This window comes from Cygnus atratus, chromosome Z (assembly GCF_013377495.2).
Source record: "Cygnus atratus isolate AKBS03 ecotype Queensland, Australia chromosome Z, CAtr_DNAZoo_HiC_assembly, whole genome shotgun sequence".
Taxonomy (NCBI): domain Eukaryota; kingdom Metazoa; phylum Chordata; class Aves; order Anseriformes; family Anatidae; genus Cygnus; species Cygnus atratus.
The window spans coordinates 38,967,615-38,986,435 of record NC_066396.1 but is presented as its reverse complement, the minus strand read 5'-3'; the positions used below and the strand labels follow the sequence as shown (position 1 = coordinate 38,986,435).

The following is an 18,821-nucleotide window of genomic DNA, read 5'->3' as shown; positions in this document are numbered from 1 at the left end:
TGAATAGTTTACAAATTTACTACAGAAGGCTTAAAAATGAAAATTTTGGTGTTTTAAAGCAGTTCCATGATTAAGTCATAAAAACCACCCCAGAAAATAGTTCCAGAGCATGCCCTTGTTCCGTTATTGAAGGTATATACAATGGCTGCAGTACAAGCTTACTTACCACGTGAGTGTAGTACTAGCCATTAGGATGAACATTTTCCATTCTTAATATAATCAACTTTTATACATTATCCAGCAGTGAAGATGTTTTCTTGCAAGTCATCATGCACTCTGTACTCATCTTTCTCACTGGAAAGGATACAACTGGCATATTTAACCTTCGCACCTTTGCGTTTGGATGCTGATGCTGACCTTGACAGTAATCCTGCCTGGGTCTGCTGGTGAAGATGTGGGCAGAATGACATTGTCAATATACCGACTTTATTAGAACAGATCCTTTTGAAAGAAGATTTTTTTTTGGTTTTTTTTTTTTGGGGGGGGGACAAGCAAACAAAAAAAACAGAAAGAGACCCCACTACCTTTGAAGATCATTATTAATGCTTTCCTTTGCTCCCTTGAAGCACATCACTGTTCACTGGCATTTTTGTTTGTCCATCAAGTAGTTATTCCAGCCATTCATGCTTCTCTGACCTCAGCAAGTCATGTTAGAGAAGTTGGTCTATCCAAATCACAAAGTCAGACATACCGAGGCTTAAGCAAAAAGAGGACATCTGTGTAAACCTAGTATTAACTTTGTATCCCATCTCAAGGAGGTCACCTTTGGATTATGGCAATAACTAAAACAAAAACTATCACAAAAGTATTTCCCTCTGTACATGATTTTTATTATTTACATAATACAATATAGCATAAATGCTGGGTAGCATGATTATGTGCAATACATAAATATGAACTATCTGTACATGTTTCTTATCTAATAACTCAATTGAAAGAACAATGTTAAAGCAAAAACCTGATGCTTTTAATAGTGAAGTAAAAACTAAGACTGAACACTGCAATAAAAATCAGAAGTTCAGAAGTAGCGCCTTGTGTACATACGTATTTACAGATGAGAACAGGCATTACCACAACACTAGTCTAAACTGTACTTGTTTATATAAAAAACACAAGTTTCATACATCACAAAAAACCCTTCCATTATAACACAGAAGTGATATTACCAGACAAGCATCAGTGAAGTATACTGCCTTTTCTAGAGTTGTTATTGTACAATGCTGTAGATAATGCAGCCCATGCAATACACCCAAGAACACTACAGTCCTACACCCAAGTACAATTAAAAATGATAAAGCAGCCCTCCAAGAGTGGTTCCAGCTACCACTTAAGTCTACAGCAGCCATGTTGGGTATGGTTTTCCATGCAGAATGGTGCAACTGTTACATTAAAACTAGAAAAAAAATGTAATATTCTTTTGAACTCAGAACACATTGAACATAAGTAGTATATGAATAATAAACTGCTCTAATACTTCAGCAACTTACTGAGACACGTGTTGCTTGATAGAGCTGTTGTGGTATGTCTAAAAATGTATGTAACTTGTATTTTTTAAACCAATCTTAAAATATTGTGCTACACAAGTTTTAGCTATGCAAGGAAAAGCAGACAATTCTGTTGCAGGCCAGTTCTTAAGTTCCCAACAGGATATTTCCTTTGGGAACCTATTTTCATGATTATAAAGTTAATGTGATCTGTTTCAAACCAGGTTTTTTTTCCCCTCACATGTATCCGATTTTTTCCATTTTTCCCTCAGTGCAACTAAGTGGCTTTCTTAAATATGGCACTAACACTTACCCTACTGGAAAGGTAGACCCCTCTACATAGCTGACGTTCTGGTGGAAAACAATGGAGCATTGAAACTAAGACTAGAATGAGATATTAAATGATAGAAGTTGACTGCCAACCTTTTTGATGTATCCTTCTCCAAAACAGGCACATAACACTAGTCAAAGATTATATACCTCAAACACACCTCAAAAGGCAGATCTGCTGCAAACATGCAGATAGCATACATCTGTTTGGCACACATGAACTAAAGAGTCTGTCCTCTGTGCATGTGTATTCCTGTGCAGGTTTCTGATCATCCAATTATATTCTGGGGAGGGCATATGTGTTTTCAAGGGCTGTATCTATCCAATTCTGCCTGTAACAAACACCCAAAGATTCTGAAATATCATTAAGACAGACGAGACTAAAAGTAAAACTTTGGAGAACAAAGGAAAATGGTCATGCACCTGCTCTTCAATGTTTTCCTAGGATATATTAAAAAGAAAAAAAAAATCAGTCTTTTCACAGGCAGGTTAATTTATATTCTCTGGATTTTTTCAGCCACCACAACTGGGTTCTCTTTCCTGATTTTTGCTGCAGCTTCTGCTTTGTAATCGTATGGGCAGTTATGCTTGTCAGAATAACGGTGAAGTCCACAAAATAAGTTTCCACATCGGCAGTCAAATCCTGTACAAAGAAAAAATACACACAATCACCAGGAAGCTTCATATTTAAGTAAGCTGTAAATTAAGGCCTTAGTCACTGCAGACAAAGGTGGCATGTTTGTCTGATACCCAGCATAAGAAAAATGAACGTTTCCAAAATACCAATTGTACTAAGTCGTTTGGATTTCAAATCAGCAGTAAGTTTAACGTTCACGGATATTTCATTAAGTCTAAACTAGTAAGAGGCAGCTATTCGTACAGATCTGTTGAACACTGACAAAGTGTTCCCATACCTGTAAGGCCAACCTTCTTTCTGCACATGAAACATCTGTTCTTCTTTGGTTTGGGCAGTTCAGGAGCTCTCTCTTCACTCTGAGAAGTACTAGGCTGAGAAACTGATGGGCTTGGTTGGGTAACAACTGTTAAAGCAAGCAAAAGAAATAAAGGTTAATTTTCTCCCTTTCCTTCACTTCCCTAGTGAAGTTCATTAGCAAGTATTTAGTTCTTAAGGATTAATTCCCCTTACTAAGACCCTAAAGTCCATTGTCTGAAGTACTACACGCACTAGTCTATGAACATGTAAATCAGGAATAAAGAGTTTTAGGTACCCTACAAATTTCCCTTTCAGGTCTGCACAAGACACTGAGATTTTCCCCACAGTTCCACCAGCCAGAAAATCTAAGACACTTATCCATTATACCCATACAAGTGCTAAGGGCTTGGGAAGCACTCTGCAAGTTCCATGTATGCTTAGTATTAAAAAAAAAAATCATATAATCAGGTACAGTCTAATCTAAAACAGTAACAACAGTTATGGTTAAAGTTATTGAACAGGCAGGATACCAGCAGACAATACAATTAACTGGAACATATTTTAGAAACCAACTAAGTTTTCAATAATGTGTTACTGTCAAAGTACTGGATTAGTCTGCCAGTATACTTATGAAGTCAGGTGAACCAAAACCTGAAACAGTTAAACGAAACAGTTCCTAGCAAACTGATGATTCCAAGACAGATGCAGCAACAAAGCACAAAATTCACAAGAGCCTCACTGAGACACTTTCAGTAACTTGAAGAATGAAGTACAGATTTTCACACTAAGTATCTGCATTCTTGTACTGAATTCAGTTTTAACATGCAAACAGGTGGAGTCAAAATGACTCCTTTTTCACTTGCCTTTTGTCATGAAAACATTCAGTCAAATCTGTGTCACAAGTTCTCTAAAGGATAAAATTTTGTCCTTTTGTGGGTGTGTTTAATATTTTCTCAAATAATTAAAAAACCCTTTCATTTTTATTTAATATCCTCTTTACAGACAAGTGTCATGGAAGAAAACAGATATGCCTGTACACCAACTTTAACACATACAACTCATGAAGTCTGCTCTTAGCACAGTTAGCCTGAGTTCTCCCAGCTGTTATGACGACATCCATTATTTCAAATTACAAAAAGCAAACTAGAAGATGCATTCCAGAATAAGTGGAGTACATAAGTCTTAAAGACACATTTGTAATCAATGTTATGCACTCGAATAGGGTTTCTTAGTCCAGATTTGTTTGCATCCTGTGAGAAGTGGAGTTTTCCAGACATAAAGAATTATTTATGTTGACTATTTTTCTCTTTACTTTTATATAAATATTTAAGTTGCATTTGTATTATCATGTTCATATGTATAATAAAAAATAAAAGCTCACAATTAGCACTAACACCTAGAAAACCTCACAATTCACTGTACAAAACAGCCCTCAGCCAGGAGTTCACAGTCTAATCAAGGCTTAAAAGTGACAAGTTCTCAGAGGTAATAAGGAGCCCTCACCGCTCATACCCAGAAATGTTACACAGTAAGACAACAGCTACTGATATTCTCTTATAAGCAGCAATTCATATAATGACCCACTAAGGCCCTTCTCTACATTTTTGTCATCTTGCAGAGATTTTTCTAACAATTTAGGAAGTCCCTGATATTAAGTCCAAGGGTCACAAGATACTACAGAACTTGCACTATAATTTAGTACTGCTATCAGTACTTTTTGGAGTAATTTCTGCTACTGAATTTGTTGAGAAAACAACTTTTGTCTTTAAAATTAATTAACGTTTTCTAGATCAGCAGATATCATGCTCTGAGCTTGTCTTTAAACCCAAGGAAAGGAGCATTTGGTATCAGTCAACCTATTCAAGAGCTTCTAACTAGAACAGGTTAAAACCCAGTGATACCACAAATAATGTAAACCTCTTGGATCCTAGGCACCTTAACTAACAGGCCTCAGCTATGGCATTAAAGAAAAATTGATACACCACCTCCCAACAAGTATGGCCAAACAAACTCCTTTTAGATTTGTTATACTGCTAATTAAAAAAAAAAGGGAAAAGAAAAGCTAATCATAAGCCATCACAAATAAAGAACAAAAATACTTCTGCACTCTGCAATTAGGTGTATAGCAAGCCAGAGGGAACCTTCATCTGCATCAGAACCAACTCATAGTATGAGCCATAGAAGGATGCATGCTGTTTCAATCAGATGAAAGAGAAAATGGAGAAGGGGCAAATCAAGAGTGACTTAAGTAATTGAAGTCACTCACAGCATGAACCAAGAGAAAATGAAAACAAGAACAGGAACAACCTTTATCACTGCCTAACATGCTCACAAGGAAGTAAAAGTGCAAATGACAGCTTCCCAGGAATCACCAATGCATAAAGAAAGTCTAGTAGGTCACTCTGTGCCACTAAACAAACATTTAAATCCATCTAAAGGAGAACATTATCAGCTACTACAGGTATGCTTCCTCCTCTGCATAAGGAAATTATGACAAGTATTCACTGCCACACATCTCAGCACAGGATTATTTTCATTACTCCCAGTTCCTAAGAAACTGCAGAGGCCCATTTCCTGAATGGGCTGCAGAATAGGATCCTTCAGTAAACTATATTCAGGAAAGAAGCAGAAGCAGTAGGCGGTATGCAGGAACAGACACTAAAAGGTCCCAATACAATAAGATAGGGAAGAGCTCCCTAAATCCAAATTAACAGAGCCAACATAAATTCATCAGCTACTGTCCTGACAACAGGTTGTCACAGAAGGCTTCCTTTGGCAGAGAAGCCAAATCTAACTGGGCAAGTACGACTCTAGTCCTCAATACATGAGATTAATTTTATACTGTAAACCACATACTACAAAACACCAGGTGAGAACACTAAATGTTTGCCATACGATCACCATGGCTTAACTGGACTCACTGCATCAAGACTTGGGATAGCTTCTTTCACACGTAGCCTGAACATAAGATGCATCTTTACAGAAGGCGTGTGGGAACAGTGAGACCACTAGGGAATGAAGTTAGTTAGCCACACGCCACAGCACGTTCTACTCAACCTACGCATGGAGGCGTCCTACAAAAAGGAAACAAAGCTCTTCTGTGACCAAGTTATTAACCCTCAGTGACTATACTCAAAAGCGACAACCACTTAAATAACTAGATTTTCAATACTAACAGTAGTTTTGCTTGTATCAACCAACATGGCTGCTGCAGAAGAGCATACCTACTGCAGGTATTTTTCTGCTGAGACCTCTCCACTGAGAGAACGGATCTGCCACTTTTCACTTGAACAAAACCTGATAAAAATAAAGTAATACCGCTCTTCAACCCTCCCTATACTACAAGCAACCAGAAGAGGATACCAAAGTAACACGAAGCTTCTTCTGACCATACATAAATTAACCAAAAATAAGATCCCAACAGCTTAGACTGCATAACTGCCAAGGTATTATCAAGTAGAAAGCATGGCAGTGGAGCAAAGTAAGTCTTGAAAGGATAAAATAGAACTGTTTTTAACATCCTGACTTCATGATGCTAACCCCATTAGCCACCAAAGAAGAACTGGCAAAAGTTAGAACAGAAAAAAATAAAGTCAAAAGTCATCAGGAAGACAGACTGCACTTCTGCAGTAACAGAGCAGAAACTACGAATTATTACAGTCTTGTATCGCATTTTACATACAAAGGGCTTGTATGTAAAATTTGAGTCTGAAAAAATGGACGGTACTTATTATGCTCTATTTATGCTGTATCAAGCTTCTTGAGAGTAAATACTTTATTTTTCAGAAATCACAGCTGCTATGGCAATCTAGCTGCTCATGATGAAACGCTGAAGAATAAACACCATTTTTAATTTCATGTTCATCCCCTTTCTTTGACATATTATGCAGCACGTAATTTATTTCCCATGTACCCAACTAACAGACACATGGAATATCTTTACCACTGCATTAATACAACATAATGATACCCCAGTTTAAATATCACACAGAAATACACTTTAATTTGGACACCACGAAGGCTTGATCTCTGACATATACCTCTCTGTTAAAAAGATTAAATAACATTCTATCAGCAACAAGCACAGGACCACTTTCCAAGGTGTACAGCTTCAAGACTTCCAAGAGATTACTGATTACATTTCTGAAATATTTCAAGCAGGGATATCTACTGGTGCTATAACAGACATGGGAAATATGAAGATAAACTAATTATTCTGAACATAAGTTATGTCAGATAATTTTACTGACAGCCACAAAGGAACTATCTACAGATAACAACACAGTTATATACTATAAGCATTTGTGAAGCCAAGTCAGAATTAACAAGGCAGTTATTGAAACACCAAAATCTAAGGAATAACATTTAGACACCATCTCAAGCCTACCATATTTCATAAGCTAGCTGTCTATTCCGCATCTTACAATATTATCTGTGACACACTGTATACATCACAGATAAAACACAGTGACTTTATCTACAATGCAAGTTAGGGCAACACATAGCAGGGTCCGAACCTGAATGCCGGAGAGCTGTAAAATAATCAGATTGGCTTTGTAGAGTCAAAAGACAAGTAAGCCAATCACTACCTTCCACTGTCTTCTGAAGCTCATTAAATACCAATTTCAAGAACAGAATGGGTAACCTACAACATGGATGGAATTAGACCTTAAGTTAGCAGTACTTGGGTATTTTTTAAAATAAGTATTTTAAATGAGACATGACTTATATCAATTCAATTTCCTATTCACTTTTTTTTTTTTTACAGGCAGTGCTACTCCATAGCTGTGGTTTCACAGAAAGAACTTACCACACTCTACTCCCTAAAACAAAGCTATTACTGGGTTAAAAAACAAAATCAAACCAAGTCTGTTTACCATGCTGATACTAATTATGTCTGGTAACACTGACAGACCCCAGGAGACTGGTCGCTGAACAAGGTAACTGACCTGCAAAACCACAAAAAATGCTAAAACTATGCTGCACCTCAAAACAACATGATTGTTTAAACATACTTGTTTCCAAGAGTTTACTTTTAATGCTTAATATGTAGCTCAGTTCTCTCTCATGTATTTATTTCTACTTGTATACCTGCTAAAACAAAACAGGTTTCTTAAGGAAGGGCTCCAGCACGCCTCACCAACTTGATAAGTATATTGTTCTGATTACCACAAAGAAGGAAAAAAGTTAGCTAGGTTTTGAATTTAATTCCTGTAACACAGCATGGAGGAAAAAACCAGCTGTGAATCATATTTCTAGAATGTTTTGGGTAAATCCCAATGTTAAAGACCGTACTAGAATTCAATCCTTACTAAGGAATGTAAAAGCATATCAAAAGCTTATAAAAATATTATTAAGTAGCGCCCACTTATGAATTGGAGTTTGGAAGTAAAGGGATTTAGGTTTCTCTGACTTGTGAGCAGTTCATCATATAAGCAGCTGAACTGAACACACCACAATTCAAGTATGAAACTACAAACAATAAAGCTGAATTAAGAATTACAAGTTATAAGAAAATATAGCATGATAGATATTAATTACAACCAACTGGGTCAGTTACTTCTGCCATGTATTTCTCCCTTCAATTCTTAAGACATGCTTGTCTTAGAACTTGATTTGTCTGAATGAAAATCCAGGTTGACACTTCAACCTGGGAAAACAAATTAAGCGAAATAGGAATTTAATGTTTTATTGTTCTCAACCACAGCAACTTCTGAAGTCTGATGCTTCAATTCTATCAGCAAACAAGTACAATTTCACGCTATAGTTAAAAAAAAGTCAATTGACCAGATGTCAATAACAGATGTTTATTACATTCTGGCTTCCAAGGGAAATATCAAAAAATTTCAATTGCTAATTAAAATCTGGCAGAAGAGAAAAACTTGATGCCATTGAAATGTTAAAGAGAGAAAGACCTACTTTACTTGAAGGCTACACTGTTAGTTCACAATCTACTACTATCTGATAAACAGTCACAAAATTCAGACTGTGCTTAAACTAGACCATGTTTTCATTAGCAACTTCATGACTGTGGCATTTTCTTAGAGAATTACACCTCCCAGAAAGCATTAGCTTTGTTGTTATGAGGTGACATGAATTATTTATTCTTTATTATTGTTTCCTCCTCAGGAAGAAAGAACAGCACACACAAGAAGTTGCAGGAAAACGGAAAAGAAGAAAAATGCAACCAGTCCAGACATGACAGGGATTCTAAAGTCCAGGCCAGATTCTGTGGCATGCAATATATGGAGCTTGACATACCACTGAATACACCAATTTGTGAATATTACGTATCCAGCAAACCCTAAGAATAATACATAAGGACACCATCCTATGCTGTCTACAATCTGTGCCAAACCTTAGCACTTAAGAGGAAACTTGGCACTTCACAGCAATTGAGGCCATTTCAAAGATTTATAGGTATCACAGTATCACAGGCTGCTCTGGATTGGAAAGGACCTTTAAAGACCACCTGGTTCCAACCCCTGTGCCATAGGCACTCTACCTTTCCCAGTAGACCAAGTAGCCCAAAGCCCCATCCAGCCTGGCTTTGAACACCTCCAGGGATAGGGCATCCACAGCTTCTCCAGGCAATGTTTTCCAGTGCCTCAACACCCTCACTGTAAAATGTTTCTTCCTTATATCCAATCTAAAACTACTCTTTCAGTTTAAAGCCATTACTCCTTGTCTCATTCACTACATGCCCTTGTAAAAAGTCTCTCTCCGTCTTTATTATAAACCCTCTTTAAGTGTTGAAAGGCTGCAATATGTACTAAGGCAGCCAGTTCTGTTCCAGAACTTTTGTTCCTCAGACACATTTAAGTTCTATGGTAGTTTTTCCACTGACATCTACACCAGCTTGTGACAGCTTTGTAGCTTGTTTCAACCTGCAAGATTATTTAGAACAATACATAAGTCTCTTTAGTTGAGCTTTTGGATTTTTCTCCCCTCTTCTAATCAACCAAGCGCTGTGTGACACTAGCTAACGTACAGTTCACTTGTTAAGGAAAAAAAAAGTGCTATGTCAACAGAAACTGAAGATTGCCCTTTATACCTGGCAAAATGACTAACTCCTATTTATTGGCAGTTCTAGTAAGAGTAAATTCACTAGTACTTCACCACTGCTACCATTTTATATATTCCTCTTTCTTTACACCGTTTCAGATAGGAATTCTTAACAAGGATGCATGTGTTTATAAAAATAACAGACTCTTACCTACAGTTACCTACAGAATGTCTACTTATATACAAAATTAATAGATGTAAAAAAATCCCTTCTGTGAGAAACTAAGCTGTGTTTTTGCAGTAGAGAACTAATTTTCTGTATTCAAAGGTAGCTGTGTAGTCATAACAAGGAGAAATGCTAAGTAGATAAGTGGACAGGAGAAGGCTTCACCGTTCCAAAACAAGGTAGAAGCTTGAGAAAAACAGGATGAGCAGTGTGAGAACAGTAAAACAAATATCACAAGTTCTCAAAACGTAAGAGAGGAGAAAAAAGGGAAAAAGCAGAAATTAAAGGGTTGAAGAAAAAAACGTACATATATGGTATAGAGGAGCATGGAGTAGCTTGTGAAGCTGTAGTACTCTACCAATGACGAAACAGTGGAGGTGATCAGGTGTTGGGTAATAGGGAATAAAAGGTTATGATTTGTTTACTAATATGTGCTCCTCATTGGCAGAACACCTTCCATTGCAATCGCAAATGAAATAGCTTCACAGAAGATCTCGTCTGGAGAAAATTATTTGAGATTTTTCTCACACTTCTCAGTCTGTACATAGTGTTTTTTTCTTGGCTTTAGCTCTCACAGAATCTTAACTTAGCATGTTTTATTGCAAATGGTAAACTCCTTTCTACAAATTGTAAGCAATTAAATATCAGATGTTGCTGCGGTCATTTTTGTGGCAAAGATTAGCTAAAAATCATTTTTATATGGTATTGAGAAGCATCTTCTGCATTTTTCATCCCGCTGAGTTCAAAACTGAGAAAATTAATTTTGTCTTCAGTTTAAGTGAACAAAGTTGCAATCAAACTTCAGCTTTCAATGTTTTAAGGCTCTTCACAACTGCTAAGTTAAATCAAAAAATGTGAACACATAGGTACTGAACAAGTGCATTAAGATACCCATTTGAACAGACCAATACGTGAATTCAGCCACTCACTTGCAAGTATGGAAGCAGTACCTTCCTGACTCCCTCCAAGAAGTTTTTACTTCAAACTTTGAACTAACTACTACAGCTACAACCTTCCAGTATAAGAATAAAACTTCTGAACTTAAGATGCACTCCCAGCAACTAAGACTTTAAGTATCCTACATTCACAGGACAATGCTTTGGTTACACCTACAGATTACACAAGTTCATGAACCTTTAACAGTTTTTGTTACTATTTTTGAACCATGTATTCCCTCCACCCACACTCTCATTCCTCTGTAGAATAGAATTCTTAAGAACCCCACTCTCTAAATGCAACAAGACATTTTGACTGCCATGAGTCAGCAGGAATTGCGCTGCTAGATTATAAACAGAAATCTCAACACTGACTTCAAAACTGACCACCTTGCCATCATGTAATTTCAGAGTGCCTTACTTTAAAAATAACTAAATGAAAGCTTGGAAGCAAAAACTACCGTCACAGGTGTAAACTTCTTTGTTACTGACATCAAACATGGACAAAAAAAATATATTCTAGCACTGGTTATTTTTCTTGATTCTGAGGAGAGAGTACTCAAAATGCATCTTTAACAACCACCTTAACAGCTCCTCAAGACCACCACTACAATGCGAGATGTCTCCTCAGGAGAACGTAAACCATCAGCCTCTTAAGTCACCAGTGGCACCCAGTGTTATGCTGCAAACATACCTGGCTCAGTCTCTGTTTTCGGTGTTACTTTTTCCTCTCTTGAAATGCTCATTTCTGTCATTTGCTGTGTAACAGGCAAAGCGGCAACAGGCACATTTCTGTTTATGTACAGTGAAACATGTAATTTTACATTAGTTTTGAGTACATAATAAAAGCTTAAGTTGTCCAAACCCATCAACAAGCTACCTGTTTAATTACTACTAATACATGTTGCTGACCTCTGCTTCTACCATCTTCAAAACACATTTTGGACTCTACTTTAGTTCCCCCTAGAAGGAAATAGTCAAATCTGCAGCAAAGTACTTCTCCAGATAAACTGAAAATGCAGCAGCCCAACACTAAAGATTTTAATCACTCGTCATTTATAAAGATTCATAAAGCACTGTCAGGTACACTGTCCCCTTTTGCTCTGCAGAAATTCAGTGCAGTAGGTCAAAATTACTGCCAGCCTTTAACTTGCTACACACTCACAAGCTCATTCAAACTCAAAACAATACTTTCAACTTACCTTGATTTTTCAGATGTGCTGCCAGCAGCACCTTCACAGCTGTTTAAGCTAGTAGTATCTGCTCTCTGTACAGACGCAGAGTCTGAGGTAGGACTGTTTGAACCACTGGCTGTTCCTATGTAACAAGGATTTGAAAAGCCATTTAGAAATGAGTTGTAGAATACATTAGTCAAATATTCTTGTACATGATTATGAACTGTGCACAAGAATACACTGCACACATTATTCATTATACTGCACGTTACTTCTTACTTACAAGACAAACTACACTGCTAGCAGCCAAAATACAGAGATTGTGTAACAATATACTTACACTGAAGGGTAAGTGGAAAAGAAAACTAAAGGTGGACCTTGACACGCTACACAAATGCATTTTTATTTTTGCTATGTTTAAAGTAGTATTCTCTTTGACATTCATTATTTTAGCACACAGCCTTAAGAAGTTCTTATGAAATGCGTTCTGGGATTCTTCTTCATCTGTATGTTTTAGTTAAAAAAGACAGCAGCAACAACAAACAAAAAAAACACACACACTGGACACCCTTACCCATTGGGCTGATTCTGCCACTATTCTGCTGTCGCTGAAGATGCTCTTTGTAGCAAACAGAACACATCCCATTTGTCCTAGGATTTCCATAAAATCCACATCCTGTACTACACAGCATGGGCCCTGGGGTCTGGTTTGTCTCCTGAGTCATCTCGATGCTGTAAATAAAACCAAGAACTGCATTAGGAGCTGGCATGTCACCAAAATCAATTACAGGGTTACAGAATTAAAGTATGCCTGCTCACCCTGCCCCCAAAAGGTGATATCAGCATTCTTAAAGAGGTTTATATGGACGTTAATATACCATTCAATACTGCAATCGTATTGCTAAGTAACATCATTATGAACTTTCAAGGGAAGAAAGAGTACTTCTCAGTATCAGTATAACAACAATGTGCTTGTTGGACACAGATGTGTGTGCAGGTTACGAACAAATTCAACATAATGGCAAAAACAGCCGTTTATTACCAACTTCTGGACATTAATGTGCATATGCAGAATAAGCAAGACCAAACTTGTATCTGCCAAATAACTGTGGCAACTAACATAGCTTAGTTTTTCAGGCTCCATCAGGAGAACCCCACATTTTCAGTAATGTTGATCTTGCATCATTTTGATGCTAGTTGCACTATTAGTAGGTCTGATTTGCACAATATACTTATTAAAAGGAAGAGTAAAAATCCCTTAAGTATTGGCAACAGCCATTAATCTGTATTCCTATCTTTAGAAGGAGTTTCCAAAACAAGGCCTTGAATACTCCTCAGGTTGTGTATGAAAGCTGATACTCGGTATTAACTGGCAACAACATGTGTACAACAGGCTCTTCAACAGAACCTAAACAGCGTTTCTGAAATAAGCTTAGACCTGATCTTACTCTTCCAAAAAAAAGAAAATCAACAACTTTAGGCTGCTGGATTCATTCTATCACATTGCCAGTTAAATCCTTCATCTTAATAAAGTTACAGCGAGACTTTTGAACCTTCCAAATGTAGACAACACTAACTCTGCCATGCACTGCAGTTGCTAGGAACAAAAATACTTCACCTTCACTGTTGGTTAACCTCTGCAAAGCAAGGTTAGTAGAAAAACTGATATAGCAACCAAATCCTTCATTCCCAAGGGCAACAAAACTAGAGCATGGCAATCAAGCAATCTACTACAAATTGAGGACACACAAGAATACTGCACTTGTCCTCCCAAGATTTAGAAGAAGCACTATACATGGCACTTGGGGAGATTTATTTTAGCGTTATCTCTTGATGACTATCTTCCTACTCAGGAGCACACATAATAATGGAAGATACTTGACCACTTGATGTTTGTGAGAACTCAAAAGTGTCAAAAGCAGGTTTACTGCACTGTACAGAAAAAATACTTACAATTCAGAAACACTACACTGCAATTAGTAAACTTAGATTTCAATAGTATGATAACTGCAACTAAGGGCAAAACAACCTTTGTTTAGTTAAACTAAATTTCTGGGAAAAAGAAGTAAATCAATAACAGGAGATGAACAAGTAAAATTAATCTGCTTGTCTGCAGGTGATCACAGGACCTCATTTCTCCAGGTATAGATAACTGTATAGGTACAGGTAGTCCTGCAGAACAGCTTCACGCTTGCTCTGATAGAACACGTTATGGATTTATAGCCACATACGCCAGCCAAGGAAGTCAGCACAAATTATGACCAAACTAGAGAAATCAAAACAAACAAACAAAAACCCAACCTTATCTACATTGCAGGTTTATGCTTATCTAAAGCAGAGATCCTACTTCTGCCCTCCTGGTAAGCAGGTAAGCTCAAAGAGTTATCAAATATGCTGCCACCATCAATCTCACTTTCAAATTAACATGCTGTTTCACCACTCACTAAACCTATCTTTAGGTCCTAATGCTGTTTTTAAAACATTACAAACAATAATCTTCACAGCTCCTTTGTCAGCACGTTTCCCCACTACTTGAAACACATGCCCCTGATCAAAAAGGTCAAGTTGTTGTCCAGCACTTTACAAACTGTGCTTTTAGGTTCTTGAAGAAGGTCTGAGTGTCACTTGTTTCTTCTAAAAGAAAGCATCACCAGCAGGCAAACAGTTATAAGGCACCTACCCGAAGTGAATCTACTATCCACCACAGTAGATTTGGCTGTATAACCTCCTGAACCAACAACAGCAAAAGCGAGGGTTTCAGACGAGGCAAATCCCACGCTTCTCCAATCAGTCCTCCCCTGCTGGACCTCTCCTTGGGAGTACCAGCAGGGATCTGACGGCTTCCCCCAGACTGAGCCCTACTCCCCTGGAAAACCAGCTCCTAATGCCATCACATGCGCCTGCCCGCCTGCCGTAGCATTTCTCAGAAGCGCGGGTCACATGTGTGAGCGCATTAGCTTCCGCCTGTCACAAGGCTGCAATGTGACAGGCTGAGCCACAGGCTCAGACACAAAACCCCGTCAACAGGGGCCTCTGAAATCAGCTTCTATTTATATCTCCGAAGGCTGCCAACTCCTACACAGCCCACAGAGCCGAGGCAGCCGAGCATACACCCACTGCGAGGGGAAAATATAAAATCCGATTAGCACGACGCCAGCTTCCTTTCCAGAGGGAGGGCCGAGCGTGGAGGCTTCATTTCGGCCGGGAAAATGCAGCATCACGAGCCAGGCGCCTCCAACAGCCATTTTCATCCCCAGCCGGCAGCAGGAGCGGCAGGCAGCGGGCCTGACAGATGACCAGAGGGTCACAAAAACACCTCCCAACAAAGCTCTTTGGGGGGGGGGGGGGGGGGGGGGGGGGGGGGGGAAGGGGTTTACAGCCAAGCTGTTTCCCTTTGTGGGGGATAAAATACGACGATTTTATTGTGCCTCCAAGGTGAGCGAGTGGTGCTCCCCGGGGCTCCCGGAGGTCGGAGGGGGATGTTTTGCCCGGTGCGTGAACGGAGCGTCCCCACGGTCCCCCAATCCGAAGCGCACACACACACACACACGTATGGCGAAACCCGGGGGCTGCCGACCCTGCAGCGATTTAAAACGCCGCCCGGGCCCAGACAAAAGGCACGGCAGCGCCAGGCGCTCAGCGCCCCCCCCCGCCGCACAAAGCCCCGCGGGCGGCCGGGCCGAGGACCAGGATCCGAAACCGGGGGGAAGGGGGGGGGGGGGGGTGGGCCGGGCCGGGCCGTGCCTCGCGAAGCCCTGAGTCACGGCCGGGCCGCGGCCGCCTCATTGTCTGCGGCGGGGCCGGCAGGGAGCGGGCTGGAACCGAAGGGTGAGGCCACCTCCCGTACCCCAGCTCGCTCCCCGGCGCCCCCCCTACCTGTTCGCGGCGGGGGCCGGGTGCCCCGCGGCGGGCTCGTCGGGTGACTGCGGGCCGCTGCCGGCAGGGCGAGGGGCGCGGAGCAGCCGCGGCCGCAGCAGCAGCCGCTGCCGCCGCCGCCGGTTCCCTCCTTTGTTCCCGCAGCAGCCGCGGCCGTCGGGGCAGCGGCGCCGGCGCGAGGCGAGGCGCGCGCGGCGCGAGGGGCGGGCGGCGGGAAGGAGCCGGCGGGCGGGGGGCGGGGAGGAGGAGGAGGAGGAGGAGGAGGAGGAAGAAGAAGAAGGGGAGGGGGCGGGGCCCGCCCGCTGGCGGCGGCTCCGCCTCCTGCCGGCCCGCGCCGAGGCACGCCGACGGGGCATGCGCGCTGCCGCGAGGAAGAGGAGGGGAAACGGGGAGTGGGAGGGGAGGGGCAGAGCCTCCGCCCGGCGGAGTCGCGCCCCGCCCCCTGCGGTGACGTCACAGAGGCACGCGCGGAGTCGGTCGGTTGGAGCTCCCACGGTTAGGGGGGGGGCGGCGGCTGGGGGTGTCGTGAGGGGCCCTGCCGGGCGCTGGTCTGCAGCGTCCCCGCCATGTCGGGGCTGGTCGCTGCCCCTCTGACCCGACGCGGCCCGATCCGGCCCGACCCCCCAGCCCCGGTCTGAGCCCCACACGTCAGCTGTTCCTTCCCCGAGGACCTCCTCCTCTACCCCTGCCCCCCCTGAGGGGCTCATCGCTGTCCCATGCAGCGCTCCGATTGCTGGAGCTGCCCCACCCTGAGGTGTTTTCATGGAAAACATGAAGAATAAAACACATTTTTAATGGAAAACACGTTGTTGAATATTCTTGTTGAACATCTAAGTCTCATGTCTTCTTTAAACGGATCAGCGGTAGTGCTGCATGGCAAAGCCACTGCCTCTTAGGCAGTCATGTCCCAAGTTTCCTTTGGGCTTTAATTATTAAATTAAATGAACATCTTCATTGCTATCTGCAGCTTTCTCAGATGCAAACCTGAGCTATAGAACAGTGGTAACGGACTTACCAGGAAAATCCTCATCCATATTTTATATTAATCTGAAATGCTGGGCAGTTTCAGCATGGGTGATGTTACATTAACCTAATTGCAATGAAGAAAATGCATCATTGGGTATAGAAAGGTCTTTATGTGACTGAAATGCCCAAATTCGTAAGCAGATGAAAGTGGTCGGCATTATGGGTGCCACAAGAGCAGGCCTTGGTTCAAGACGTGCCAGGCTGTGAACCTCTGTGGCTGTGGCAGATGGTGCCTCAGTTTGGCTCGTGGTGCTGAGCCTAGGCAGTGCTTGTCGTTTCTCAGTCTTGTCTAGGTCCATTTTCGCTTTCAGAACCTAAATTGCCATGTCCTAAAGACATGGCAATTCATGGGCTGTTCTGAACAGTGTGCCTGCTCTTTGTACGAGTCTTGCATCCTTCTCTCATCTCTCATTTTTACCCTCTAAGAGCTTTTGTTAATACTTTGAACTGCTTCTGAGGGTGCTTTAGATAGCTTTGTATCAGTGGTTTACTTAGTAGCTGGTTTGACTACTAGTTTAATTTCTCTGACTGCTACATTATCTTAAAACCAAAATCAATAAGCAGAGTCTAATCTGTAGTTAGTTCACTAGCCTGCACTTGTGGTGAGCAAACTATATCTGACCATGGGGACTACAGATTTCTGCATCTGAATGGGCTCTATAGTGCAGCACAGAAGATGCCCAGGTGGCTGTGTCATCCAAAGCACCTCTTTTCTGGTCTGCAAAGTGGGGTGTAGGAGATCTGTTGGGGTGCAGGAGGAAAATGCTGCAACTTCAGAAATATGTGTTTATATTTTATAAACAAATGTACACATACGGGGTGTGCATACTCAAGAATCTGTTACTAATAGGGGTGCATGACCCAAAAAGTTTGGATACCACTGATTTAAATTATGTCAGTCGATCACATCTATCAAGTCTGGCTGCTGCAAGAACAAAATGTCAGTGTTCGGAGAATTAACACTGTGTTATGCACCAAGAAGCACCTCACATCACATACATTTCTGGTATTCTGTTTGAAAAAAATACATTGATTCTTTCATAAAGTAATTACTAAATCTTTTAAACCAAGACTCAAGTGTATTGCGGACATTGATCACGTTGTATTAGGCATTGATTGTTCAGCTTTTAGCAGATCAGTCTGGAGACCTTTCTGTATCTCCTGGAACTTTTCTTGATTCTTGAACTGACAGTCCATATGGAGAGGCTATGCTGAAATATGAATATAAGGTATGAGTTGGGAATATGCTGCTTGTATCTCAGTCTGTTTGAAATCTGTTTCCGAGACTAAATCTTGACTATATGAGCATAGTTGTTTTACATATTTAAAGGATGAAATTTGTAGAATGTAGTAAGAGTAGAGATAGATAAGGATTTTCATTAAAAAAATTACTTTCCAAATTATTCATCAGAAACTGTTTTCTTACAAAAATTAAAGTTTACACAGTAATTTTGTTAACATTATTTTCAGCTGTGTCCTGAAATGAATATATGTATTGTTCATTTACTGAAATCTCTGTTGCTGATTAAATTATTTTAATACATTTTTTTTTCATAATAAATAGAATCATTTGAAATCTCGTAAACAAACTTACTTTCTTTCATCATCTTCAGATATTTTTCTACTATTGATCTCTGTAATACCCTTGAGGTCTCTCTCTGGTTTTCCCTAGTTACTTCATATTTTGCATGATGTTCTTTCATGTTCTGTGTTTCAGTCTTGGCTGTCTATAACTTCTGTGGAAAAGGAGCATGTTACAATTAAATATGTACATCAATAAAATACAAATGAAAAACGCTTACATTGTATAAAAAGTGTATATATCAGGTA

The 18,821-nt window shown here is 40.5% G+C and overlaps 1 protein-coding gene across 1 annotated transcript; it reads right to left on the bottom strand.

The window, feature by feature from the left end:
- Positions 1 to 808: 808 nt before the first annotated feature.
- ZFAND5 (zinc finger AN1-type containing 5) lies at positions 809 to 16,268 on the bottom strand. Its single transcript, XM_035558557.1, has 6 exons — positions 15,966 to 16,268; positions 12,664 to 12,821; positions 12,117 to 12,231; positions 11,609 to 11,706; positions 2,729 to 2,854; positions 809 to 2,457 (listed from the first exon to the last, which is right to left on the bottom strand). The coding sequence occupies exons 2-6, from the start codon at positions 12,812 to 12,814 to the stop codon at positions 2,309 to 2,311; spliced, it is 639 nt and encodes a 212-aa protein (XP_035414450.1). The 5' UTR covers positions 12,815 to 12,821; positions 15,966 to 16,268; the 3' UTR covers positions 809 to 2,308.
- Between the last annotated feature and the right edge of the window lie 2,553 nt (positions 16,269 to 18,821).